Source organism: Orussus abietinus, unplaced genomic scaffold, assembly GCF_000612105.2.
Source record: "Orussus abietinus isolate OABI.00-Male unplaced genomic scaffold, Oabi_2.0 scaffold76, whole genome shotgun sequence".
NCBI classification, from domain to species: domain Eukaryota; kingdom Metazoa; phylum Arthropoda; class Insecta; order Hymenoptera; family Orussidae; genus Orussus; species Orussus abietinus.
In genome coordinates this window covers 26894-53066 of record NW_019394271.1, presented here as the reverse complement: position 1 = coordinate 53066, position 26173 = coordinate 26894, and the positions used below count along the sequence as shown (strand labels likewise).

General features: G+C 36.2%; 5 protein-coding genes across 9 annotated transcripts; 2 read left to right on the top strand and 3 right to left on the bottom strand.

Moving 5' to 3' along the window:
- Nucleotides 1-215: 215 nt before the first annotated feature.
- Nucleotides 216-2361, bottom strand: LOC105699993. Of its 2 annotated transcripts, XM_012425486.1 has the most exons (7): nt 2307-2361; nt 1428-1721; nt 1179-1302; nt 909-1051; nt 738-843; nt 460-574; nt 216-322 (listed from the first exon to the last, which is right to left on the bottom strand). In XM_012425486.1, the coding sequence occupies exons 2-7, from the start codon at nt 1657-1659 to the stop codon at nt 242-244; spliced, it is 801 nt and encodes a 266-aa protein (XP_012280909.1). In that variant the 5' UTR covers nt 1660-1721; nt 2307-2361; the 3' UTR covers nt 216-241. The 2 variants fall into 2 exon arrangements, with proteins under 2 accessions (XP_012280909.1, XP_012280908.1); XM_012425485.2 differs by lacking the exon at nt 216-322 and having other exon boundaries at nt 333-574.
- On the top strand, nt 2318-13401 carry LOC105699989 (glycogen debranching enzyme). The gene is made up of 26 exons (XM_012425478.2): nt 2318-2532; nt 3021-3249; nt 3656-3785; nt 3873-4062; nt 4145-4355; nt 4434-4568; nt 4641-4859; nt 4950-5188; nt 5282-5494; nt 5613-5807; nt 5888-6017; nt 6091-6214; nt 6276-6541; nt 6969-7130; nt 7230-7438; nt 7509-7712; nt 7785-8017; nt 8134-8223; nt 8337-8514; nt 8593-8949; nt 9021-9168; nt 9243-9606; nt 9708-9916; nt 9997-10182; nt 10340-10576; nt 10689-13401. The coding sequence occupies exons 2-26, from the start codon at nt 3127-3129 to the stop codon at nt 10752-10754; spliced, it is 4818 nt and encodes a 1605-aa protein (XP_012280901.1). The 5' UTR covers nt 2318-2532; nt 3021-3126; the 3' UTR covers nt 10755-13401.
- LOC105699991 (LMBR1 domain-containing protein 2 homolog) lies at nt 13199-17118 on the bottom strand. Its single transcript, XM_012425482.1, has 10 exons — nt 16945-17118; nt 16525-16868; nt 16233-16443; nt 15968-16144; nt 15710-15887; nt 15429-15610; nt 15115-15354; nt 14839-15040; nt 14629-14751; nt 13199-14505 (listed from the first exon to the last, which is right to left on the bottom strand). Exons 1-10 carry the CDS (start codon nt 17116-17118, stop codon nt 14261-14263), a joined length of 2076 nt encoding a protein of 691 aa, XP_012280905.1. The 3' UTR covers nt 13199-14260.
- Nucleotides 17033-18105, bottom strand: LOC105699994 (BBSome-interacting protein 1-like). Of its 3 annotated transcripts, XM_012425487.2 has the most exons (3): nt 17863-18101; nt 17522-17799; nt 17033-17441 (listed from the first exon to the last, which is right to left on the bottom strand). In XM_012425487.2, exon 3 carries the CDS (start codon nt 17402-17404, stop codon nt 17171-17173), a length of 234 nt encoding a protein of 77 aa, XP_012280910.1. In that variant the 5' UTR covers nt 17405-17441; nt 17522-17799; nt 17863-18101; the 3' UTR covers nt 17033-17170. The 3 variants fall into 3 exon arrangements, with proteins under 3 accessions (XP_012280910.1, XP_012280911.1, XP_023290614.1); XM_012425488.2 differs by lacking the exon at nt 17522-17799 and having other exon boundaries at nt 17863-18105; XM_023434846.1 differs by having other exon boundaries at nt 17522-18101.
- Nucleotides 18106-18498: 393 nt separating this feature from the next.
- LOC105700026 (AP-3 complex subunit delta-1) lies at nt 18499-25814 on the top strand. Of its 2 annotated transcripts, XR_001104092.1 has the most exons (15): nt 18802-18897; nt 19259-19354; nt 19418-19546; nt 19654-20064; nt 20651-20724; nt 20889-21332; nt 21408-21635; nt 21734-21896; nt 21971-22153; nt 22275-22713; nt 22823-23091; nt 23184-23786; nt 23867-24292; nt 24857-25176; nt 25548-25814. XR_001104092.1 is itself a non-coding variant. In XM_012425565.2 (14 exons), the coding sequence occupies exons 1-14, from the start codon at nt 18802-18804 to the stop codon at nt 24947-24949; spliced, it is 3654 nt and encodes a 1217-aa protein (XP_012280988.1). In that variant the 5' UTR covers nt 18499-18801; the 3' UTR covers nt 24950-25814. The 2 variants fall into 2 exon arrangements, 1 of the variants encoding a protein (XP_012280988.1); XM_012425565.2 differs by having other exon boundaries at nt 18499-18897; nt 24857-25814.
- The last annotated feature ends 359 nt before the right edge of the window (nt 25815-26173 follow it).

The following is a 26173-nucleotide window of genomic DNA, read 5'->3' as shown; positions in this document are numbered from 1 at the left end:
ACGATTGTAACTTATTTTTGGCATATATTGACGCGTTCATGGTTTACATAGAATGTTACGCATTGTCACATTTAATTAATAACTGTTGAGATAGATACGTTTCTGTAAATTGAGGTTAGAAGTATTTGCATTACCGTAAATGCAATAAATCATATTCATCGTCATTTTAATAAAATATATGATAAGGATAAGACAAGAAAAACCACTACTATCATGTTCACTTTAATATTAGGTACAAATATCAGGAAAGTGATCTTTTATACATTATGTCAGGCATTGGGTTTGGCACAGATGGATTTTTCCGAAGTTCAGGGCAATGACTCTGCAAAAACATAGAAAAAGTTATATTATTAAAATGTTATAATTATTACACATTCCTTCGTTATATTCTGTGTTAAAATATATATTCAGTTTATATAAAATTTCAATGGTCGAAATGATTAACATAGGTATACTCACGTCGATAACAGCATTAATAACTCGTACAACGAGTTCCTTCATTGTTTTTGCCGCTTTTATCCCGCATAGCATAGCCGTTTTGGTAAAATAGCAATCCGCTATCGCCTTGTATTGACTGCAATATTAATAAAATCAAATTTTGTTTTAATAAAGTTTTTATAGTTTTGAATAGTTTTCTATTCTCCTTTTATGATATCAAGATAATGAATTATCCTGAAGTCATGTACTTTTATGTCGTTAATAAGTATTCATTAAAATAATACAATTTTGTTTCATACTCGCACAGCTCTTGATCTTCCATGTTTTCCGTCCAGTCAGCTGGACCACCACAGTCGAAATACTCATGATGAAGTTCTTGATAACATGAGGCATATTTTTTAAAACCTATACATTATATAAGAAAATGTACAAATTAAATCAAACAAAAGAATGTCAGGTGGAATAATTACCTCTCTGGTACTCCGAAGGTACGCAAAGTTTACCATAAAGCACTCGAATCCCTATCATTAGCTGCAAGTACAGATGGTCTTGTGGCAGTGGAATACACGATTGCATAAAGGCATCAAAGGAATCTAAATTTGTTGCTATTCTCCTATAAAACATGTATTCAAAGAAAAATTTAAGTACAATCTTAAGTAGCTCCATTAAATTACTATCTAATGATTTTAAAATAAAAATTTAAAATAATGTTTACGCAATATACGCAAATACGTACAAACCTACAAAGGAGCTCGAGATCTTTGTACGATGCGATAAGTAAAATAGACTCAGGGTTTATGACTCGCAACTCTGCCAGATATTGCAGTATCTGATCTTCGTCGCATTTACCCTTTTTTCGAGGCGCTGAAACGATTTTCTAATTAGAAGAAATCATCATATACACGTTTTTAAATTATTTGACTCCTATTGTAGCGGTAAATCAAACGAATTTGCAAAGAGTTGAGAAAGAGGTAAGCAATGATGCCTACTTGCGGCCAAAGTTGTGTAAACTTCGGTCTCCGCTCTAAAAGGAAAGCTAATGCCTTTCTCGTCGTCTTCGTCGCCATTTAATTGCTCGACCTCTGGATCGCTATCGTCGTACTTGTCTTCGTAGGACTCCAAGGATGAATCCTGACATGTCATTCGGACAAAGAACGTTGTAGCCACGAGCAACAACAGTAGAACTCTGCTGGAAGTAACACGCCAAATTTCTATTTCCATTTAACACGACCCGTTACGTATGAGAAGATTCGGGTCTGCTGGTTTTTCGGAAAAGTCCGATTCTGTAAATGTTGACAGTTTAAAAAATAGCGCCATCGTAGATCATCGGACGCGATTGAAGTCGCTGCTTATTGGGAGATTTCATCGCTAGATTGTTTCTCAGAAATATAAGAAAATACGCCCTTATAAATACGTTCTTTTTTCCTCGAATCTGCACAAATTCATTTTATTGTCGTTATTTCGAGGGAAGTCATGGGTTTATCGCGAAGTCTGACAAATATTTCTTAAAATTAAGAAAAAAATAAATTACTTTAGGCCGCATTTCTAGGCGAGTCGTTTCAGACTATATATTTTTCCTTTGTTTAAAATGACCGCTTTGGAGATACAATGAAGTTGTCTCCGATTAAAAGACCAATCGCGTGCCATTTTCAGAATACGAGCGTAGCCTGTCGTCTGCTAGGAACATCAAGGGAACTTCATTCACGATGATCCACCACGAGGACCATGAGTTCGTGACCTTCACACCGTTCTTGTTCAAATAGAGGTCACATTTGAAATAAACATCGGTAGATTCATACGACGAGCCATTTCAAAGGTGACTTTTTTCATTCGAATCGTCCCTGTACTCTTATTTACTATTCGTTAACCTCGCATTCTCCTTATTGCCGCAGTGATCTCAGAATATACTCTTGTATTCATCTTGACAACGGCTTTCATGAAATATCTCACTTGTTTGATGACATTTCGCTACTGATCGTTTCGCTCATCCTATTTCTAGCAACAGAATGTAAAAACGTGACTTGCTCTTTCGTTAACAATAAACAGAACTAAAACAAGTGCCAAATGTAATAAAGGTTACTTTGTTCGAGTGAGGTAATATTGAATTCATTGTAACGTTTTATTGCATGTACTCGATTTTAGTCTGATTAAGTTTCCTTAGTTATATTGTTAGTTTTAAGATAGTGTCATGACGGAGTCCATTTCTTCTGTATTTCTAAGTCATAGTTCATAATATTTTATGGATTTTACGGCATCCGATGATAGATCAATTTATTATTTCTATGCAGTCAGGATAATTAAAAAGACTGTATTTAACTCTGAGTAGAATATAAATAGGAGTAAGAAAACGATACATTTATATGTACTTATTTGTGTGTGTAGCGTACTTGCACAAATTTGGAGTAGGAAAAATAGTGTTCAGTGCATTCTCAATATTTCATGGTGATTTCGCTTCATAAAAATTAAAAATTTTAATGATTTTGTCTGTATACTATTTTAAAGCTTTATTTAGAGTACGTTCGAAGAGATGATATTTAAAAAAGTAATACATGCATGGACTTAATTAATTATATTTGTTGTAGGTTTCTTGTGATATACCCAAGTTGAAGTGAAATTAATGACACTATCTTGTGGAGTTGTTTTTTCGAACTCTTGAAAGTACTAGACTTTGTATTGCCTAACGTTGCAATGGATTCAATGATTACAATGAGGAATTTCTTTCGCAATGCAATGAAAATTGTCATGAGGAAGCTTACACTTTTCTTTCGACGAATTTATGAATGCCGCTGCTTGAGATTTCTCTGGTCTTATGTAAGTTTTAGAAGAGTATAGTTCTCGTACCCTTTATTTTAATAAATTTGTATTCTTTTAACCATAGAGATAAAAGATAAGGTACATTTTACATCAGGAAGACCTTTGCTATTTCTACACAGTAGTCTTTTAAAGTGTAACTTTATCATGTACAGTAAGAATAGCTGCTAGCTTTATGCATGTTCATACTGCGGAACGGTAATGTAATATCTTGCACGCTTTGTAACTGCATTGTGCTAATAACTTATATTAACGCCTGTCCCAGAGAGTCACTTGTCTATTTACTGCCATTAACATGTCAGCACTTATATAGTCATCGCTAGATTCATTGCAGAATTACAAGTAATTTTAAGTTCCAAGTGTACTTTTTACTTTTTGAACTTTTTACCAAGTAATATTTTTACAGGCTCTGTTAGGTAAAATGGCAGAACATAGTACAATTATTGAACTGCCAAGTAATGAAAAAAGTGAGGTGAGAGTCTTAACGTTAAATAACGGACAACATCAGGATGGTGTACTGTACAAGTTAAAAAAAGGTATTGTGATATATAAAATAATTAATATAATTGTACTCTTTCAAGACATGCAGTAGATTAATATAAGTATATTCTTTCATTCAATAGGATGGCTGGTACAATTTAGACTAGGCCCTTCGTTACTTGGACGATCTGTTCATATTTTTACAAACCATCCACTGTCATCTGATCAACAGTTTGAAAGGCGTACTTATTATCAATTACCATGGATTAACGACTGTGCAACTTTACGCTTGGCTCTTGCCGGTTCATTTCATTATTACATTACAGATGCTAGGTGAGATGTGAGAAATATGTAGCATAATCAATATGATTAACGTGGTATAATTCATTTGTTATTATTATACATATTTTTTTAGTGCTGAAACTGGCCTAAAAGCTATTGCTTCTGGCTATCTCTTGGTAGATCCTGAGTTAAAAATTGGCCCTGAGGGAGATGTGCTTCCTCTAGATTGTATCCAATGTCAATCGGTATTAGCAAAACATTTAGGTCCATTTTCTACTTGGGAAAAGAAACTATTAGTTACCCGTAACTCAGGATACAATATGATACACTTTACACCACTTCAGGTATAGGTTTCCTCTTAATTAATAATTTTGTGACATCATAATGTATTACTTAAAAAATTATTTCATATAATTTTTTAGCAACTTGGGGATTCAAACTCATCGTACAGTCTCAAAGACCAATTAAAATTGAATCCTATTTTTAATGAAGAAGGTGCATCGACAACTTTCGAAGACGTCGAGAATTTGTTGAAGAAAATACGAAAAGAATGGAACGTGAGTAGACTTATCCTAATCTTACTGTTGTCATAGTGTAATGTAAAATGTTAATTTTTTTATACTCTTCAGATTTTAAGTATTTGTGATATAGTTTTGAATCATACGGCAAATGAAAGTCCTTTTCTGGTATCTCATCCTGAATGCACCTATAACTGTGTTAATTCTCCACATTTGCGACCTGCATATTTATTGGATGCTACTTTATTCGAACTGACTATACAAGTGGCATCCGGAGAATGGGAATTTAAAGGCATTCCTACTGTTGTTGAGACTGAGGATCATTTGAACGTAAGGGATAGTTCTATTTTTATTTTTGTGAAAACCATTTGTCCAGAATCCATGATAAACAATTTTATATGGAATTGTATGGAATTACAGGCTATTCGTCATGCGCTACATACTCATTTCTTGCCACTGATAAAAATACATGAGTTATATATTTTGGATATTAATGAAACGGTAGCAGAATTTTTGAATTTAGTACGGAATCAAGTACCACAAGATGTTGACGCCACGGTGACAAAGGAAAAAATTACGATAATACAAGATCCTCAATATCGCCGACTAAAAGCTACTATTGATATGTCTCTTGCCCTTCGTATATACAATTCATATCGGTGAGCTAAAAGCATATTGAAATTATATACAACTAATCGAATACCTAGAATTGTCAAGACTAACAAAATAAATTATTATTCACACTTCAATAGAGTGGACTGTTTTGATGAAGAGACGCGTTTGAAACGCTGCGCCGAGGATCTTCGAAAAAATCTGCAAGAACTTAATGACGTGATTATTAACGAAATACAAAATCACTTAAATGCTGCGGTTGAAAATACAATTGCAGGAATTCGTTACTTTAGAGTACAGTCTGATGGCCCTCGACAAAAAGAGATCAGCGAAAGAAATCCTCTTGTTTCCAGGTAAGATGTAATTTTATTCTCTTAAAGAAAGTGAATATTCAGTAACTATATATTTTCTTTAATAGATCCTTTTGTATTTAATATAATAATTTGGATTTATGTCTACAATTTCTTTTAGATATTTCACGGATTATGGAGCGCCAAGAAACTTAGCTGAGAGGGAGACAACTTTATATTCAGATACTGGTTGCTACCTCATGGCTCATAACGGCTGGGTTATGAACGGTGACCCATTAAAAAATTTTGCTGATCCAGATTCTAACGTGTACATCCGTAGAGAACTTATTTCATGGGGAGATAGTGTTAAGTTGAGGTACACTTGTTTACACGGCATAATGTTCGTTCCTTTAAATTTCTCCACACCACTTCACATCGTTTGTTATTTTGTTTCAGATATGGAAATAAGCCGGAAGATTGCCCTTTCCTATGGGAACATATGACAACATACGTGGAACAGACTGCTAAACTGTTTGACGGCATTCGCCTGGACAATTGTCACTCTACACCTATCCCGATTGCCGAGGTATAGTTTATAACTGATTTTTACTCGTTAGAGAACTGAAGTTCAAACAATAAATATCGGATGTTCTTTTCAGTACATGTTAGACGTGGCACGTAAAGTACGACCCGATTTATACGTCGTTGCCGAACTCTTTACAAACTCCGATCAAAAGGATAATATTTTTGTCAATCGGCTTGGTATCACATCGTTGATTCGAGGTACTTAGAGACGTTCTAATGAATTAGAAAATTACTTCTAAATGTATTTCATTCATTGTAGAGGCCATGTCGGCGTGGGACAGTCACGAAGAGGGGCGTCTAGTTTATCGCTATGGAGGCGAGCCGGTCGGAGCATTCCTGCAATCTCATCAACGTCCCTTAACGCCAAGCATTGCCCATGCACTTTTCTTAGACCTGACACACGACAATCCAAGTCCTGTTGAAAAGCGCAGCGTATTCGATTTACTTCCAAGCGCCGCTTTGGTATCCATGGCCTGTTGTGCCAGTGGCAGTAATCGCGGCTACGATGAACTGGTTCCACATCATGTAGGTCATTACGTTAGACATTTAAGGTGACATGAAAGGGTCATTCTATATATATGAAGCATCAAAATATTTATAAAATATTTCTTTATACTCGATGCACCGAATCATTGGAAACTTCAGCATGTGATTATGGAAACCTTAGAAAGAACGTGGTGCTCGTAAAATTTCATTTTTCATACAATTTTATGTATTCCAAACTAGAACCAAGAATATATATTTTTTTTAATGTAATTTCACGAGCACCACGTTCTTCCTTAGGGTCTTCATAATCACGTACTAAAGTTTCAAATGATTCGGTACAGCCAGTTTGGAAAAAAGTTTTTTAAATATTTTTACCTTTTATATATATAGAATGACCCTTTCTTATCACCTTAATACGTTTAACATAGGGCTGTGCTTCTTTATTAAAAGTATATATTGCTTACAGATACACGTTGTAGATGAAACGAGGCAATATACTTCGTGGAGCGATAATGAAGAAATTACCAGCAATGACGTAGGCTTTGTTACCTCTAAGACTGGTATAATAGCTGCTAAGCGTGCATTAAACGAGTTACATTATAATCTTGGTCAGCTAAGGTTCTCACAGGTGAGAAAGTCTACTGCTGGTAGTGTAGTATGTCGTCTAAATTTTAAATAAAAAGAAAATCGTATGTTTAATAAAATATAACCATTGAATGTGCAATAGGTCTTCGTCGATCAAATGGACTCTGACATTGTGGCAGTAACAAGGCACTCGCCATCGACTCACGAAAGTGTCATTTTGGTAGCGTTTACAGCATTCAAACATCCTGACTCGAATGCCATTGACTTGAGAAGACATGTACGACCTTTACGAGTAGAGGGAGTTGTCGAAGAAATTATCTTAGAAGCATCTCTCTATCACGAAGACGTAAAGTAAGTGCGTATGAATTATATCCTGATTTCTAATTCAAATGTAAAATACTATCGTTTTTATTTATTTCAGAAGTAGCGGTTCACGGTTTCATTATACAGAAAAGTTCGATAAAGATGATAAATTTATAAATGGTCTGTCCGAATATGAGCTCGAAATAAAGGAGCACATTCAAATCTGTGATTCGACCATTTTGGAAAAGGTTGATTCCGGGGATCCGAAAATTACGCAACTTAACTTTGTTAATTTTCAACCCGGCTCAATCGTGGCTATTCGGTACGCCACGTCTGACAGTTCGCCTCCGAATAGTGATAATTACTTTACTAACGTATGATTTATTTTTCACAGAGTCTCCGTTCATGCTAATATAAAACCTGCTCTAGCAAAATTGCACAGTACAATATCTGCGATTACATCTCCAAAAAGTTCAGATTTACGCGTAATTGTCTCTCGAATGGATCTCACCGATTTAAATAAAGCCTTGTATCGATGCGAGCAAGAAGAAAGAGATGAAACTTCAAATCGTATTGGAGTGTACAACATTCCTGGATATGGGCCTCTCGTGTATGCGGGATTACAAGGTAAATAATACTAGAAATAGTAAAAACGAAAATACCTTAGTACACCGTAAAGGTATGGATTAGATCATAACATGAGTAATTTTAAATTTAAACAAAAACCACTTATTTGTTATCAGGAATTATTTCCCTATTTGCTGATATCCGTCCAAATAATGATCTTGGTCACCCTGTGTGTGTGAATCTCAGACAGGGTAACTGGCTAGTAGGTAAGAAAAATTCATACTTCAATCGATGCTTTCAATACTTACACTGTAATAGACATTAAATTTTTTCGTAACTATTTTTCTTTACTTTCAATTATTTTTCTTGTGATATTCAGACTATGTATGGCAAAGACTGAAGGAAAACGAAGGTACAACTCCTCTAGGCGAATGGATAGAACAAAGTGTGGAGCCTTTTAAAATAATACCTCGATATCTAGTGCCAAGTTACTTTGATGTCATCGTGGTCAATGTTTACATGATTTTACTGGAGCAATGCTACAGTTTAATGTCCAGGTAATGACACGTACTTTCTGTAATTTTAACTATTTTGATCTCGTTGGCCTGTGGTTAAAAATATTTTTCATGTTTCAGCTTCGTGAAGGACGGCTCCGTATTCGTTAAATTATTGTCTCTGGTCTCCGTTCAAGTGGGCGGTGTAGTCAAATCTTCCCAGCTGCCGGACTTGTCGCCTAATTTGGATCCACCAAAGCCAAAAATGAAAGAATTTAACGGAAATGGCGAACAAGAGTGTCTGACACTTTCAGCTGGATTGCCGCACTTCACGACAGGGTATATGAGAAACTGGGGTAGAGACACATTTATTTCATTGAGAGGACTACTCATCTTGACTGGCAGACACGAAGAAGCGAGATTTATCATTCTCGGATATGCTGGAACTTTGAGGCATGGCCTGATACCGAATCTTCTTGACAAAGGAAAGAATGCAAGGTAATTCTCGTTTCTATTGATTCGAAATATAAACTATTCCTAATTACTGAATAAATATATTCTGTATGCAGATACAACTGTCGCGATGCCGTTTGGTGGTGGTTGTATACCATTCAAGGTTATGTTCAAGAAGTTCCGGACGGTTTGAAAATTCTGTCGGACAAAGTTTCTAGGCTCTTCCCTACAGATGATTCCCCAGCTCTTCCGGCAGGGGAAAAGGTACGTAATTAATGTTGGACTGGTATTTTTATAATAACGTAGTATTTTTAATATTAAACAACGCCTACTTTCAGGATCAACCCCTTTATGATGTTATACAAGAAGCTCTGACGGTACATTTTCAAGGCTTGTGCTTCAGAGAAAGAAATGCTGGGAAACAAATCGACGAACACATGACGGATCGTGGTTTTAATAATCAAATTGGTGTACATCCCGAGACGGGTTTTGTTTTTGGTGGTAATGATGCCAATTGTGGGACTTGGATGGACAAAATGGGATCCTCCGATAAGGCAGGAAATAAAGGAAAACCGGCAACACCAAGAGATGGTTCGGCAATTGAAATCGTCGGGCTCAGCAAGAGTGCTCTTAGCTTTCTGGCTGAACTTTACAAGCAAAATCTGTTTCCTTATGGAAGTGTTCAAAGAAAAAATCGCGATGGTATGACCGTTCCCTGAGTCTTTCTTGAGTAGTCAGGTGTCAAGTGAATTATTTTCACTGCTCTTTTCATATTATATATTTCAACTGTCGAACATTTTTAGGGACCGTGATTACTTGGAGTTATAAACAATGGGCGGATAAAATTACTGAAAACTTTGAGAAGTACTTTTACGTCAACGTGGAGCCAACCGAAGGGGAACTTAAACCTGACTTAATTCATCGACGTGGTATCATCAAAGACAGTCATGGAGCAACTCAAGCATGGGCTGATTATCAACTACGTCCGAATTTTCCAATCGCAATGGTTGCAGTGAGTGTGGTTTAGTTCTTCTTAGAAAATTTCTAAGCCGGCGCTTCATTCACTAACGACATCGGATTGATGTTCAACAGGCTCCAGAATTGTTTAATCCCAATCATGCATGGACTGCATTAAAGAAAGCAGAGGAAATATTATTAGGACCTCTCGGAATGAAGACATTAGATCCTGCCGATTGGGCGTATAATGGCTACTACGACAATTCCAATGATTCAAGTGATCCCAAAGTCGCACATGGGTGGAATTATCATCAGGGACCTGTGAGTCTGCACTGTCATGATAGTTTTTTTTTTCTTCGTTCATGTAAAGGAAGGGAATGAAAGTATCGATTCGATGTCCACGATACTACCCCGGTAATTTCGTGCCATGGATGTTTCCAATTAACCTGTTTAATTTATTATTTACTTTATATTGTAGGAGTGGGTTTGGCCATTGGGATACTTTCTCAGAGCACGTCTTCACTTTGCTCCGATAGTCGGTGGCAAGGCCGAATTGCGTCGAACGATCGAATCTACGGAGATCATTATTTCTCGACATTTAATCGAAGCATCGACAAGCCATTGGCGAGGTCTACCCGAGCTCACCAACAAAGACGGTGAATTCTGTCGTGATAGCTGCCGTACCCAAGCTTGGAGTGCTTCAGCAATTTTGGAGGTAACTATAAATTCCATTTGCAAAAATATAAACAAAATCACCAAGCTACCTTTAAATAATTATAGATGATAATTGAATGGTACGTCGTTAGTTATGTCATGCTCCATCGCAGGTCCTTCATGAGCTGAATATACTGAAACGGGAATTACAGTTTGAAGAGCAAGAAATATCAAACTGATACGACTTCGCGTGTGTTCACCACCGCTATCTACACTTAGAATATATGCGACTAGAGGAGAAACATAGTACTAAAAGTAGATCAAGTCGAGAGAATTTATGTATCGACATGGAGGCACCAGCTGTACAATGCACGGAGACACACGCATACATTATTCCGCACTTAGGTTTGAACAACATTGAATCACGCGAGGCTTTGGATACAAACGCAATTAAAGGCGGCAGTTTTGAGCCAAGGATATCGAACGAAAGTATTAAAGGCCGAGCGAGTGCACAATTAGTTACTCAGCAGAAAATCCATCCAAATTTGCTTACCGATCCAGAGTCAATTGAGATTTTACCCGAATCGATAGAAATTTGTGCTCAGCCTACTTCTGAAATTATTCACAAAGCAGCACAGTTTATTTATGGCTGCGATCTGGGCACAGATTCGGAGAGACCGTTAAGAAAATCTACAGTCGAGGGAGACGACGAACGTGAAACGATCACAGTGACCATCGATGAGCAGACCGATAAGGATGCTGCTTATACTAATTCTCGTCTGTCGAATCGACTGCAAAATGGAATTAGTAAACCACGCACAATGGATCATATCTACGAGGACATCGAGATGCTGAAGAAGTCTCGAGATCCGTATAAATACGATATTTTAGATTATTACGAGAGATATAGTCCAAGGACTGCGAAGACACTAATTCGTACTCTCTTCCTTCCGAGGCATAGAATTTGCAAGCAATGCGCCACGTTGAAAGATAGCCCAGTATATACCGATCGTCTGGTCTATTTGAAGAAGCTCCTTTTTGCAAAAGAAGTCACCCTGCTGCAACTTGAAGACTGCCTATATTTCAAGTTTAATCTGTCTGCAGTTAGCGATGATCTTTTAGAATTGGCAAGAAATGCCGATAGCGAAGATTATATGCCGGTTTGTAGTTTAGCGAAGACGAATTCGTCGGGAATACTATATTCACATGGTACACCGCAAGATATCTTCGACTTGAAATCTACTCTAGAGCCAAACATTGTCCTTAAGAATAATGTTTCTTGTGGGGTAGAAAATACTCAATTGTATCATCGCATGGCGAGTAATTATTACTGTCGCATTTCTGAAGCTGGATGCGCACCTATGATCTTTCAAGCCCAGGAAAATATTATTTCGTTATCTATGATTAAGGGGGTGGGATATGAAACGGATTTGCAGAATTGGATGAATTATCGTAACAACATGATTAAGCTCCGCGATTCTATTCAAGACGAATTGCCTCTGTCAATTGTAGACTCTCATCCGAATAGGGCAAGTCTTTTGTTACTGGAACCATTGTTGTTGATGCCTGAATTAACTGACACTAGAGGAAATCATGTCAAAAATCGTATAAGTCGGTCGGAGCACGTAAAGATAGTGAGAATGATGATTGCCTATACGTTAGCATTTTTCTCTATGGCTATTCTAACGTTTTACATTGTTTATTTCACTTAGCCCTTTCGGTTCTGGTCTGAATAATAATCAAACTTGAAATTAACTCAAGCCAAATAAATTACTTTTATGACTGTTATACATCGATATAAGACGGATTACGTGTTTTGAGAATTGTGATTGTGAAAGCGTCAAATGTGCGTATAATCGTTATTTATTGGAGTAGTTTTGTGGGAATTCAAAAATAAGTGCAATGTTTCAATTTTATATCCTTATGGTGGCACTTTCAATCATGTGTTTATTGTTTGCCACTTGCAACGGTTATCGGGGGATTCTTAGAACGCCACTATTTTACTTAATAATGTATGGTACAGGTAAAATACCTAGTAAATTTATGTATCTCAAAATGGACATGGAAATACGGATTTCTAAAAGACGTGTACAAAATTAACTTGAAAGTGCGCATTCAAAATGAATTGTTTAAGGACTTATCAAGTACTATATTATTGCTTTAAATATTATTTTAAATGCCACTTTGAAAAGTAACCACATTTATAGGAAACTGCACCCATAAGTAGTACTCATATATCATACTATACTTTTAAGAAAGTTCCTATTAGGCAGGTATTTTTGTCATGAAAATTAAACAGTAATAAAGACTGAAATGTATCAAACTCACTTTGACACAACATAACAGAAAGTTTACCGTTGGAAATTATCGCTTGCATCAGACATGAACTAAAGTAGTCCCAATCAGAAGCAGAATAATAAAATTACTTTATGATACATACTTTTTAGTATTTTTTTTCTAATAAATATGTCAATTGCGATAATTCTCTATATGGCTATGTGAAAGTAGTGTAAGAAAAACAAATACTTGTTAAATTGTTGCGATGCGATTTAAATTTATTTTTAATAACAAATCATTAACAGTTCACATGGATGGTCGGCAATTGTTCAGCGATGAAATACAGTGATAATGTACTATAAATATTTAAGCAAGGCTGTCTGGATTATGTATTGAAATCGTTACATCGAACTTCCTAAAGGAGATTATATTTCTACATATTTTTTGTACATGGTATTAGTTGATATCCACCATCGACGTTACGGTTACGGATTAAAAGTTACGAATGGAAAAATGATGTTATGAATCGTGTATCCCTATTTAATTTTACCGTTGTTATTGTTGCGTATGATTTGTTATTATTTATAAATTAGATTTATCTTAAACATATATTTGACGATCTTTCTTTTTTACCAAAGTTTACCTAAATAATACTTCTCCGTTATATAAATATGCTCGCTTTAAATTCTAAAGCAACTAGCATTAGAAGGGAATTTTAAATCTCATTTGGAGTAAGTTTTTATAAGACATACCTGTTTAGCCTGTATGCACTACTTTATTTCTATCAAAAGGCATTGTGCAATATTTAATAATATAACTACTCAATTAAATATTGCTGAATTAAAGTTAGTGTTAATTCCATGTGCACCGTTGACAATATTTCCTTCAAGATAAACTTTATAAAACTTAAAGAAAAATATATACACGCATATGGAACTATTAGCAGCATATCCGATACTTCATAAATTGTTTTAACAACGCGATTGAGTTCACTGACTAACATCGTACATTAGCACCGATCCAAATTTGGATACGGCACAGAGCAGATTTTAGTGTAACTAATATTTTAGTTCGACAATGTCATTTAACTATCTACACACAGCTTGTCACCGTTTCTGTCTCTTAGAAGAAGTGGTGTAACGAATAAAGGTTATGTGCAACATGAAATTTCCAATACAGTCAAGTTGCCTGCTTCGAGAGATGGTATAACAGTGCCTCTTTTATGTATATCGTTATACAAATGTAGAAATGTTTGACTCGTTAATTTATAACGAGCGATAATTGTTGTTCTTTTCACTTTATTCTCCGCAAGATACTAGGCCATAATGAACGTGAGTTTGGTAAGTCACAATTATCAATCAAGTAGTCGAGCCACGATGATTAAAATAATTTGTTTAGTTCCTTTAGCACGATGTATCTTCCAGATTTACGTTATTATAATAATTTATGGCATTCAGATTTGATTTTTCTATATGTCGTCGAACAAGCCTCTTAAAGGTGGCCCAACACGATTAGTATTTGTTGAAAATGACCTTGAATTTTCAGCACTCAAGTCATACATATCGTCAGCTTGATATCCACGTTCAAAACGAGTGTTCTCACGATAACTTTCGGTTCCAACTGATGGACCAACGTAATAATCCGTTGGTTCGAAATCACGCAAAAGGCCAGCTCTCGCAGATTCTGTTGAATCGTCTCTCTTCAATGGTCGCACTAATAAACAAACCTTATTAATAACATTTCCTCGAATAGCTTAGAAATTTTAAACTCAATTAAAATGTTTATTAAAAAGAGAAGATTTTACGAAATCAAGAAGATAAAATAATGTAGTTTTACCAGTGTCTGTGCTTTGTCTGGTTGTTCTGTAACGTGACGCAGTTCCGGTGTTATTAGTAAATCTCTCTTGAAATTCACGACGTCTGCTCATAGAGTCTTCTGCTCTTTGACGTTTCCGTCTCTCTAAAGATATTGCATACAAGTGTTCTAAATATATCTACCGTTGTTACAAAATATAAAATAAATATGACGCACAAGAAAAAACCTAACCTCGTTTAATAAGTTCTCTTCCTTCTTCGACAAAGTCAGTTGTTAAGTCGTCATCTCCAAGGAATTGTTGGAACCCTAACATTGAGAGCAATCTACTTCCCAAACTAAAGTATGTTGCTAAACAAAATGCTAAGATTGCCATGGGGAAATATATGTTAAAACCATCTGATATTATTGATATTACATCCATATGACCCATTACCTGCACAAAGAATGCAATTATGTACAATCGATAGGACACAATAAATTGCATTGTGGTACGGGTTTAATACTTACTTGTGTATAATGCGTTTCCAGAATATGTGTCTTTATAATGTGAGAATCCATGTGAATAAGTCCTAAGAAGTTAAGACACAAGGGTGGTGTCAAGCGACACATCATCATTCCACTAAATATCAAACTGTATTCGTTTGTTTGATGATGCGGTGCTAAGTAATATAGATTCAACACTCGGATTTTCAGAATGGTTGAATAAGCACAGTAACATAAGTAAGCAATTATCACTGTTGACAGCAGCTAGAATAATAAGATGTGAATGATTAATAGACAAACTACACCGATACGTAATTTCATATTTTCTACATTCTTACCTCAATTGTAAAATAATCATACTTTGTCTTAGCTGCATTCACAAATTGAGCAAACAGCGATAAGACTGGTGATTTGTTAAAGAATGTTATTTCTGACCAAACTACAGCTACCGACAGTACAGCAGCACTTAGTGCTGCTAACTTTTGAAAGTAACTTTTAAATACACATTTCCAATACCATTCTGAAAAACAACGGATAGTTTATAAATTATCTTTTTCTTTGGGAAAAAGTGAGGAAAGAATCTGTAACATCGAAATTGAATTGCAATGGAGGATCTTACCAACGGTAGGATTGTGAATTAAATTTATTGGGAATGATCTTATTGTGGGAAATGTAGGCTTAAATCGTCTATCGTGACTAGCTTGATTCTTTGCAATGTCCTCCAAAGAAAAGATTTTGTCTACCATGAGGCCCCACTGGGTTTCTGTTCGTTGCAAGGTTTGTAATGCTTTTATAGTCTGCACAAAATCATTATGAAATAATATTATTCCAACATTTAGTTATTTCTTAAATTAACTAGTAACATCTGTTTACAAACCTGCCGATGTAAACGAATTAACGATTTTTCAGATGGCGCATCACTTTGTGCTTCTTCCGACACTTGTCTTCTATTCATTCTCTCTCGAAGTTCAGCGGGTACCTTTTGAAAAATCGTTTCCAAATTTCTATGAAATGGATGCCCTGGACTGATAGCGAGAGAAGCAGCTTGTAAAGACTGTAATGTATCAACATGTACATATTTAGTTTACTGATTAGTATTCAAATTATTTTTAGTGATTCTATTGATTACATAAAATGATTACCTCTAAAATATCGTCTACCGTCTCCTCGGCATCACTTTTTTCTAAACTCAATTTAGCAGCCTTAAAATAACTGTAGTGCAAAGTGTAACCAGGTTTACTGGCATTCCACAATCCTCGAGGTACTTCTACAAGAGCATAACCAAACAACAACACCAAGAGAAATAAACCCCATGTGTTTGACGCAGATGATGCTATAGCTTTCAGCTTTTGACTGTAAAAATAGGCTCCTTATAGTATTTTGAGTACAACTCGGATTACTTCCTCTAATATAAATTATCAATTTAAATCTTACCCATCCAGATCCATACCAGGTTTCAGCGCAATATATATTAATAAAATTCCACAAATAAATAAATAACTCCCGTAATAAATAGCATTATCTATTAAAGCAGATTTCAATTTTCCTCTCACAGTGAAATCACCAGCTTTTATATATGATTGCATAAGTGGGAGAATAAGCCAAGTTAGACATTGCGATGTCCAATAAACTACCCTCCACAAATTTGGAAAAACGTTTTCAGGAACGTATGACCATGGTTCTCGACATGTGGGAAATGGTCCAACTGTTACATTCTCAGCTATACCTTCTACACTTTCATTGTGGTAGTTTTGTTCGATACACTGCCTAAATACAGTCTGAAAAACACTTTGATCAGTAAAGGATTTAATTACGAGAAAGACTTTCTTAAGTTATTAATAAATCAATTATTACCGAGGATACATCTAATGGCAGCACAAATATGGTTAATAATGAGAAATACCAGGCAATCAATACTGCAATTGTAACTATGATATGGTGTCGAAAAACATTTCCATATTTATACAACAAAAATGCTGCCAGACAAAATTCAAATATAACTTCTACTAGCAGTGGTCGTACAGACATTTTGTTACTTTTTCATCCTTGGTTGAACAAATGAATGTAAACGTTTAAGTGATTAGGACTGTTTACTAGAATTAGTATTATCATCCAATTCTCTAGCTTCTTTCAGTTTGAGTTCGGCATCTTTTTGCATTTTTTCAAGTTTCTGTAACGTCATAGATTTCAGTGGCATCAGTTTTGGTTTGCAAAGTACGTAATCTACAACTTCCTGGTTATAGACTAAAGTATTTAAGTCATCTGGAAGAACAAAGCCAACTTCTTCTTCTGTTTTCTCTGTAGTTTCAGACATATTCTTCTGACTCTATTAACCCAATTGGCTCAATAATCTGAAAACATACATTGTGTATATAGAAAAAAATGCAGTTCAATTACTTATTTTGTAAAAGACATTACTATTTGCACACACCTACGTTCGTTCCATAAGCTCATAATTTCTTAAGCACTTTACACAGCTCTATCCTCTGCTCTACACTTTAATATTCTAAACACCGGTAACACTTTGTCGATTAATGTTCACTGACAAGATTTTTCTTTTGCATTTTTGACGTGACCTAAATTACATGGCTGTACAAAATCGAACATTGCCCAGTATCAAAACAATCCTACAGTAGATGACACATAAGTGTATCCATTAAACTGTATGCTGATCAAACCTTGACCACCCTTAAAACATGTCTTGATCACCTTATAAATTTAGATAATTAGCTCCAAGAATACAACCACACAGTAACACTTAGCTTCACTTACAGCATTAATCTACGCAACATGAATTTCTTACGAACATGTCGAGCGATAAGAGAAATCGCCATCACAATGAGAAACAGCAGAAATCAACAGAATTGTCATTACTGACGTATGCAAGAAGGTAAGGGGTTTGTTCGTGTTGCACGGAACGGTTACTCCAGTCTAAAAATGCACATTCCTTAGGGTATCAGTTCCATGAGCGACAGTATGGACAGAGATGAGTTGGGAGATTGCTCTCGGGCAGGGTCGCGCGATCGCATCGGGTGATAGGAGCTCGCGCACTCGCGATGGCGGTACCATCTACCAGTCGCCATTGACGGCTCACGTGATGCTAATACCATGCGGCAGTTAACGATGGTGGCTTACCTACGCTTACCGACACTACTCGCTTTTGATGGTAAGGGAAGAACACTCGTGACGCTCCATATGACTTTATCTACTTATCTACTACTATTAAATACATTGTTGCCTCGAAGTCGGCGTGATGCGGCGAGACGTCATTATTTGAACAGTTTAAATTTTCATTCTCGGAGCACCGTCTACCGTTGATACTTTAAACCATATTGAAGCAGTAGTATCGTGCGCTTGGCGAGTCCTCTCTCGGAGTGCCCCGATATTAGTTCCATTTATCACCACTGACGCACGCATTTCGCGTTTTGCGAATCGCTGTTCTGTGAGAGAAAGGTTTCCTTTTTATCACATTTTAATTTGATCTTGCGTGGGGCTTCATGTCTTCTACCGTCCAGGACAGTGCCTGCACCTGCCAACCTGTCAAAAGGCACCAAAATGGCCGTGCCGACGGAAAGAAGTATAATTTTGTAACAATTCCTTATTTAATATAAACGGTCAGTCGGTCGAAACGCGAGATCGCACCCAAAGGGAAATTGACACTTTAATCCAGAAACGGACGGTTACTAAGTTCTTCAAACTCAAGATTCTACGATGGCCCTTCGTAAGGTGAAGGGCAACTTCGAAAGAATGTTTGACAAGAACCTCACTGACCTCGTACGAGGAATTAGGAATAATAAAGAAAATGAGGTAAATAGTCCGCAAGTTTCCTGTGCCCTCCTTTGTCCAGGCACTACTTTTCTGACGAACCTACTTCTTGTCATATACGCGGCAGTTAATATTAAACTGGCAGATAACTGTTTTATCCATATCTCACTTTTGCATTGAACTGTTTTGCTCTCTTTGTAAGCTGAGTATGCTCATTGACGATGGGAATGAATATCGACTAACTGGGTACCGATTACGATGTATAAATATAACGATAATGGGATTTGTGTTTTCGACCGTGTAAGATATTTTGTGACATGTATTTACCGTTGATTCTATTCACATAGTTGTAACTATTATTAGGATTGTGTAATTTCATGTAGTAATCGCTTATTTCTTTTAGGCGAAATACATTGCTCAGTGTATGGAGGAGATCAAGCAGGAGTTACGCCAAGACAATATCGCGGTCAAGGCAAATGCCGTTGCTAAACTTACCTATGTAAGTACACGTGTATGCAAGTAATTCGGATACTTTTTAAATGTGTACTTTTCTATATTTTAGCTCCAAATGTTGGGATATGACATCAGTTGGGCAGGGTTCAATATCATTGAAGTTATGTCATCTGCAAAATTCACTTATAAGCGAATTGGATATCTTGCAGCTAGCCAGAGCTTTCATTCCAACACCGAAGTATGTTTTAACATTTTCAATGAAATGATAAAGGACTTAATATAATGTATATCAATGGAGGTATGTTCCTTTTCTGTGCGTTTCATTTAACGATTCATGTTTTTCAGCTGCTGATGTTAACAACCAATATGATTCGCAAAGACTTGAACAGTCAAAATCAGTACGATGCAGGATTGGCATTAAGTGGCCTCTCCTGTTTCATAAGTTCCGATTTAGCACGAGATCTAGTCAACGATATAATGACTCTCTTAACATCGACAAAACCATATCTACGTAAAAAGGCAGTATTGATGATGTACAAAGTGTTCCTGCGTTTTCCGGAGGCACTGAGACCTGCTTTCCCAAGATTGAAAGAGAAGCTCGAAGATCCAGATAGTGGTGTACAATCGGCTGCAGTCAATGTAGTGTGCGAGCTGGCCAGAAAAAATCCAAAGAACTATCTGAGCTTAGCTCCCGTCTTCTTCAAACTCATGACAACTTCGACGAATAATTGGATGCTCATTAAGATCATCAAACTGGTGAGTAAATCTTAGCTATTACTTTTTGCACCTTTTTTTCTTCGTTTAGATAAAAACCGTTTACCAACTGATATGATTCAGAATATATAAATTGGTGTTATCCAGTAGTACAAGTGATTCTATTCTTTCACACTCTCTCAGTTCTCGACCATAACGCTGATCGAACCAAAAATGGGTCGACGACTTACTCAACCACTCATTGATTTGATATCAAGGTTTTAAATTGTTTATTAATGCTAGCTTTTGGAGTAGTATTCCTTGATAAAGCACACATCGCTAGTCTTCCTAGTGTGGTTAATTAAATGTAATGCAATATCCAACGAACAAGATGCAAAAATGATGATAAAACATTAATAATTTACAAGTATTTGTAGATTTTAAATTCCCTGAAAAAAAATAGATTGATTTACTTTTTTTAACGCCTCATCCGTTAAGCATACAATGTTTTACCGTAAAAGGTTACTGTAAAACATACCACCTTATGTAAAGATCCATTATGTATTAGATGTTTTGTATCGGTGTTAGAAAACGGTATTTACAGTGTGTCGTTACTTTCTTAGACTGCAGCAATACATTATATTTCCAGTTTGGTGCGTTAACACCCCTAGAACCTAGGCTTGGCAAAAAGCTAATAGAACCCCTTACCAATTTGATACACAGGTATTTAATATTACTTCTTATGTAAACCATAAATGCTTGGAATTATTTTAAATATTAGTACCACTCTTATTGTATAAAATATGTACATTTATTATCTCATTCGCTTACGCTTGCATTCGTGAGCAAGGAAACGCTGAAAGTAAGAAACGTAAAATATTTTCCAGCACATCGGCGATGTCTCTGCTTTACGAGTGCATCAATACTGTGATAGCTGTACTAATTTCGATATCTTCGGGAATGCCAAATCATTCAGATTCGATCCATCTATGTGTTCAAAAACTGAGGATATTGATAGAAGACTCCGATCAAAATCTGAAATACTTGGGGCTGTTGGCCATGTCCAAGATCCTAAAAACTCATCCGAAGAGTGTGCAAGCTCACAAGGATCTCATTATGCAGTGTTTGGATGACAAAGACGAGAGTATAAGACTGCGTGCTTTAGATCTACTGTACGGTATGGTGTCGAAGAAAAATTTGATGGAAATTGTGAGGAAATTAATGGTACACATGGACAAAGCCGAGGGCACTACGTACCGAGATGAATTACTCTCCAAGATCATTCAAATCTGCTCACAGAACAATTATCAGTTTATAACATATTTTGAGTGGTAAATTAATCACATAGTTAATCCTTTAATATTCCGTACATTCGTTGACATGCAAGAATGACATTTTTTTTATAGGTATATATCTGTACTGGTTGAACTTACAAAAATGGAAGGAACAAAGCATGGACAACTGGTAGCTACTCAGTTATTGGATGTCACGATTCGTGTACAAGCTATCAGAAAATTTGCAGTTGAACAATGTGCTTTACTATTAGAGAATGTTCATCTCTTAACGGGTCAACCAAGAGCTACGATGTCTGAAGTGCTGTACGCTGCTGCCTGGATTTGTGGAGAGTTTTCAAGGTAAATGTTACCGTCTTGCAGGAGAAAATGGAATAAGGCGTTTTAAACATGTAGAAACAAGAGTGTTGAATTACTTAAAAAAAATACTGAACTTTTAGCGAACTCGAAAATCCATTAACTGTGCTGCGGTCGATGGTTCAGTCACAGGCTGCCAGTTTGCCAGGACATATTCAAGCGATCTACGTTCATAATATACTGAAATTAGCTGCTATGACTTACAGTAAAGCAGAAGAAAATGGTGATACGGAAACTATAGAACAAGTATGTATATTTATATGCAAAATGTGATTAAAGTACTCGTAGCGAACTATATTATACATCATTTTATTTTACAGATTTATTCCTTCAAAGATAACATAGCAGCTTTTGTATGCAGCGGTGATTTAGAAGTTCAAGAGAGATCTAGTTCTGCGCTAGTTCTGTTGGAGTGCATAAAGGAAAACCCTGGTCTTGCAAAGGACTTGGCTGAAACATTCGTAGGTGAACTGAATCCCGTGGCACCGAAAGCTCAACGAAAGGTTAGCACGCACTATTATCTATCTACTGTCACATATTGTTGACTATTTATAAAGTGTAGCGATGTAAAAAGTGTATAAAATTGGTAAATATTCCATCGGCATCCTTTGGGACAATTTACAGGTACAAATGCCAGAAGGTTTGGATCTGGACGCCTGGATCAACGATCCACCATTAGAAAGTTCAGACTCGGAAGACTTAGATATGAATGATATTTTTGTAAAGACAGAAAGGTCGAGTGAATACAGTAAACGCAACTCAGTGGAGCCTACAACGGAAGAGCTTCAAAAGATGCGAGAGGCAAGAAAGCTGGAACAAGAAAGTAATCCGCATTACTTGAAAGGGTGCAGTGTTACACATAAGAGTTCTACCCCTTACCTTAATGCAACCAATAACAATGAAGAAGACTTTGAGAACATTCCCGTTTCTAAACTAAATATACCAGTTTCCTTGAAAGTAACAGGTTTCACAAATTCCAGCAAGTATATTAATCTGAACGAGAATTCAGAATTCAGCCATAAAAAGCAGAAGAAGCACGGGAAGAAGAAGAAATCAAAGAAAAGTGAGTATTTTTGTTGGCTCACACTGACATTGAGAGTATTTTGAGGTTATATTTACCTTTAGCGATTATTCAGGCATATAAATGATTCGAAACATTGTTATACTTCCAGATAAAAAGTCAAGCAGCTCCGAAGACGAACAAAACGATGACCATCCCGTACAAATAGTAAATACAGGCATAGGAGAGCTACCGCCAGGAGCAAAGTTAAGCGATGGCGATGACCATGACCTTACGGATGCCAATGATCCACATCGAGCTTTAGACATCGATCTGGACATGCCATTAAGAGAAGATGAACGGCTGCCCGTTCTGGAACATAGAGTCGTCGACAATCGTCTGTCTGATAAAGTGCCTGAACAACACGTTAAGAAAGAAAAGGTATAAAATGTGTCAAAGACAATTATATTATCGCTAGACTTTAATCACCAGTGACTTGTATATGCTACTTACTGTACTTTCATTTTAAACAGATATATAGAAAAATAAAGAAGAAAAGTAAAACAAAGGACAGTCAGGAGAACGGTGAGAATCAGAAGGCAGAAGACGCGAACAGCGTCGATCTGTGGTTAGGGAGTGACACCTCACCTGAAAAGACTCGACCACTAGGTGCAGGTGATTACAGTGAGGTAATTAGCGAAGTGGACGTTAAGAAGCCGAAAAAGGATGAAAACAAACGATCAAAAACAAGGGAAAAACAGAAAAAGGAGGTCGACGATACCACAAAGCATCGAAAGAGGGCCAAGAAGTCGAAGGAAAAGAAAGACAAGAAATCTACAGGCTACGAGGAGACAGCTGGGATTTCTACTCCATCCAAGGAAATCATACCGAGTTTAAACAATGAAGCTAATGAAAACGAAAATACTCCTGCCGTTTCTTGCCCTATCCAATCCATGTCTACATTCGAGGAGCTGGCAAAAGATAAAACCATAAAAGTCCTTTACGAATTAAAACAACTGCCACATGAGACGGACAGAGTAGTTTTATCTATTTTAGTGACCAATGTCGGACAAACCTTGGTAAAGGAAATGGACTTTAACGTGTCTGACAGTACCACTTTAAGACTAATTAGAAACGTAAGATGAATTTATTTTCATGGAATTATCTAGGTGACTAAAACAGCTCTAATGCTTGTATTTCTTTTGTACTTTTCTAGCCGGGAGATGAGTTCGGCGTGAAATTGCGCTTCCAATTAGCTCCGCAAACAAATGGCGAGGCCCAATTCGCAATTTTCGTGTCGGACGTCACTTTTGCCCAGAAGCTGAAGGGAACTTTAACCTATATGGTGGAGAGTCCAGCAGGAATGGTGCAAGAAAAATTAGACTTTACAATGCAGCTGCCATGCAGTAGCTTTATGATTGGTTCTCTCTCTCATAGAGATATTCTAACCGAATTGCTTCGAAGTGGACAGCTTGTGTCGAAAATTAAGCGAGAGGCACTCCCGTCACAAGATTTCAGTAAAGTACTGAGCACTATTTGTTTAAAGTGTCATTTAACACTTGTCGAACAAATCGATGATACTGCATCCCTATACGGACACTCATTGAAGGGCCATCATGTGTGCCTTCTGTTGAAACTGAATGTAAGTTAATTACTAATTGAATATGCCATGAAAATTTTAGATCACAGTCATGGGTGATCTCCGTTTTTCGTATAACTTTCATATATTGTGGAGGACGTCGTCTTGAATATTTTCATATATATATATTTAAGGATCGGAGTTACAATGAAGAAAAAAAACAAAAGATGCTTCATATTTGGATACTTTCGGTTTCTTTTCTAATTCCATCGCTTTGTTTACATTCAGACCTCACGTTCTTACTTATATTTTGGCATATTTATTCGCCCCTCAGACTCCCTATAAAATATAACCTAACCTAAACTATTACTGAAATTGAATGGGGTAGGTTATAGTTTAAGGGGGAAACACGCTCCGCCATGCTGTATTACTGCTATTCTTCAATTATTTAATAACTCCAAAAATATTCAAATCCGAACCTTAAATATATCTATGAAAATACTTGGGACAATGTCTTCTACAATATATCAAAGTCATACGATAATTGGAGAGGATCACCCTTTTATGCATATAATTATCTTTATTTTGTTTTACCGGTTTTTAATGAATGTTTCCCAACTGTTGCAGAAGGTAACGGGAACTTTAACAGTCGAGGGGAAAGGAGACAATAATTCGCTGCTGATGGAGATCGTGGATGAGATTTTAAGGATCCTCGCGTAATATTTCTTTAAGGAGAGGAGAGAAACTGTATTTTTCAACTGAAGAATTTCTAATATCGGTTTCCTAACAATTAACGCACTTTAATAAGGTGGAAAAACTTGGGTTTACGTTTAATACTCCCGGCTGTAAATGAAGTGGCAAAGAGACGAACAACTTGGCTGTTCGATAATCTAAAGACTATTTTCAGAAGAACGTTTGAAGGTTCGAGAGTCGTGGGATTAAATAGAGTGAGTGATTTTCTCGGAAAATAGACTTTAGGTCTTTTTGCTGGCGTCTTTTGCATATACATATATACATAAGAATGAGTTAGAGGTTAGATATATACAAGCATATATATATAGCGTTGTCCAGAAGTATTAGATCCAGTACGATAACAAGTATTGTTCAGTAATTATATTAACGTCCATCGCGATTAAACCGAATAGATATTTAATACTTCTGACCAAGGCCATATATAAAGGTACGAAAAAATTATATAGACCATCCGATAAGCTGCGATGTTCATATAATTTTAGCGTTGGAAGATTCCTTAAATCTATTTGTTGGTTGCCCTTCCTTACAGTCTGCCACATGTGTAAATATCAAAGAATTATTCTAGGTATGTCAATATGAAAATATAGATTTGAAAAGAAATGATCGCACCGCCATATCTCAAAGCTGTTCCGTACTTCTTTCGAGAACGTATGTATATCTTTTAGGCATGTGTGCGGAATATGTGGATATACATACCTATAACAAAAGAATTACTATCTATTAGTTACTGTATCAACAATGGGATACACGTAAGGCACCAAGGATATATAAGTTTGAAGCTATAATTATGATTATAATATATAGTAAATAAAATGAGAGATATATATGTATATACATATATGTGAAAATTAACCGAGTATTAACCGTGTAATTAAATCTTATTATATATTAAGATTCTAATAATACCAGAGGCAAAAGATATGAAATTGAACTGCCTGATATAAAATATAGGTTTTATCACAACACAGCAGTGTTGTGCGGTTATGCGACTAATACTAAAGTTACTAATGGATGCTAAATAATTATTCGATTGGTTTTTTTAAATTTACATTAAAGCATTCGAGCCATAAACCATTAAGCTCGACGTTCACATCTCAAATGGCACGTCAGTTTGCATTTGCTTGCATCCATGTTGCAATAAAATAAATATTTCAACGAATAAACCATGTTTTTTTTCCGAATTTAGCCCGT

Bases quoted from the DNA above. Each gene is read 5' to 3' on its own strand.
- LOC105699993 (XM_012425485.2), bottom strand. From the start codon at position 1,659: ATGGAAATAGAAATTTGGCGTGTTACTTCCAGCAGAGTTCTACTGTTG. The intron at 1,052-1,178 runs GTTTGTACGTAT...CATGTTTTATAG, and splicing joins GATCTCGAGCTCCTTTGTAG to GAGAATAGCAACAAATTTAG. The intron at 575-737 runs GTATGAAACAAA...TTAATATTGCAG, and splicing joins GAAGATCAAGAGCTGTGCGA to TCAATACAAGGCGATAGCGG.
- LOC105699989 (XM_012425478.2), top strand. From the start codon at position 3,127: ATGGATTCAATGATTACAATGAGGAATTTCTTTCGCAATGCAATGAAA. The intron at 7,713-7,784 runs GTACGCCACGTC...TATTTTTCACAG, and splicing joins GGCTCAATCGTGGCTATTCG to AGTCTCCGTTCATGCTAATA. The intron at 8,018-8,133 runs GTAAATAATACT...ATTTGTTATCAG, and splicing joins CGTGTATGCGGGATTACAAG to GAATTATTTCCCTATTTGCT.
- LOC105699991 (XM_012425482.1), bottom strand. From the start codon at position 17,118: ATGTCTGTACGACCACTGCTAGTAGAAGTTATATTTGAATTTTGTCTG. The intron at 15,611-15,709 runs GTAAGATCCTCC...GTTGTTTTTCAG, and splicing joins AATTCACAATCCTACCGTTG to AATGGTATTGGAAATGTGTA. The intron at 14,506-14,628 runs GTAAAACTACAT...TTTGTTTATTAG, and splicing joins CAGACAAAGCACAGACACTG to TGCGACCATTGAAGAGAGAC.
- LOC105699994 (XM_012425488.2), bottom strand. From the start codon at position 17,404: ATGTCTGAAACTACAGAGAAAACAGAAGAAGAAGTTGGCTTTGTTCTT.
- LOC105700026 (XM_012425565.2), top strand. From the start codon at position 18,802: ATGGCCCTTCGTAAGGTGAAGGGCAACTTCGAAAGAATGTTTGACAAG. The intron at 19,355-19,417 runs GTAAGTACACGT...TCTATATTTTAG, and splicing joins CCGTTGCTAAACTTACCTAT to CTCCAAATGTTGGGATATGA. The intron at 23,787-23,866 runs GTAAGATGAATT...GTACTTTTCTAG, and splicing joins CTTTAAGACTAATTAGAAAC to CCGGGAGATGAGTTCGGCGT.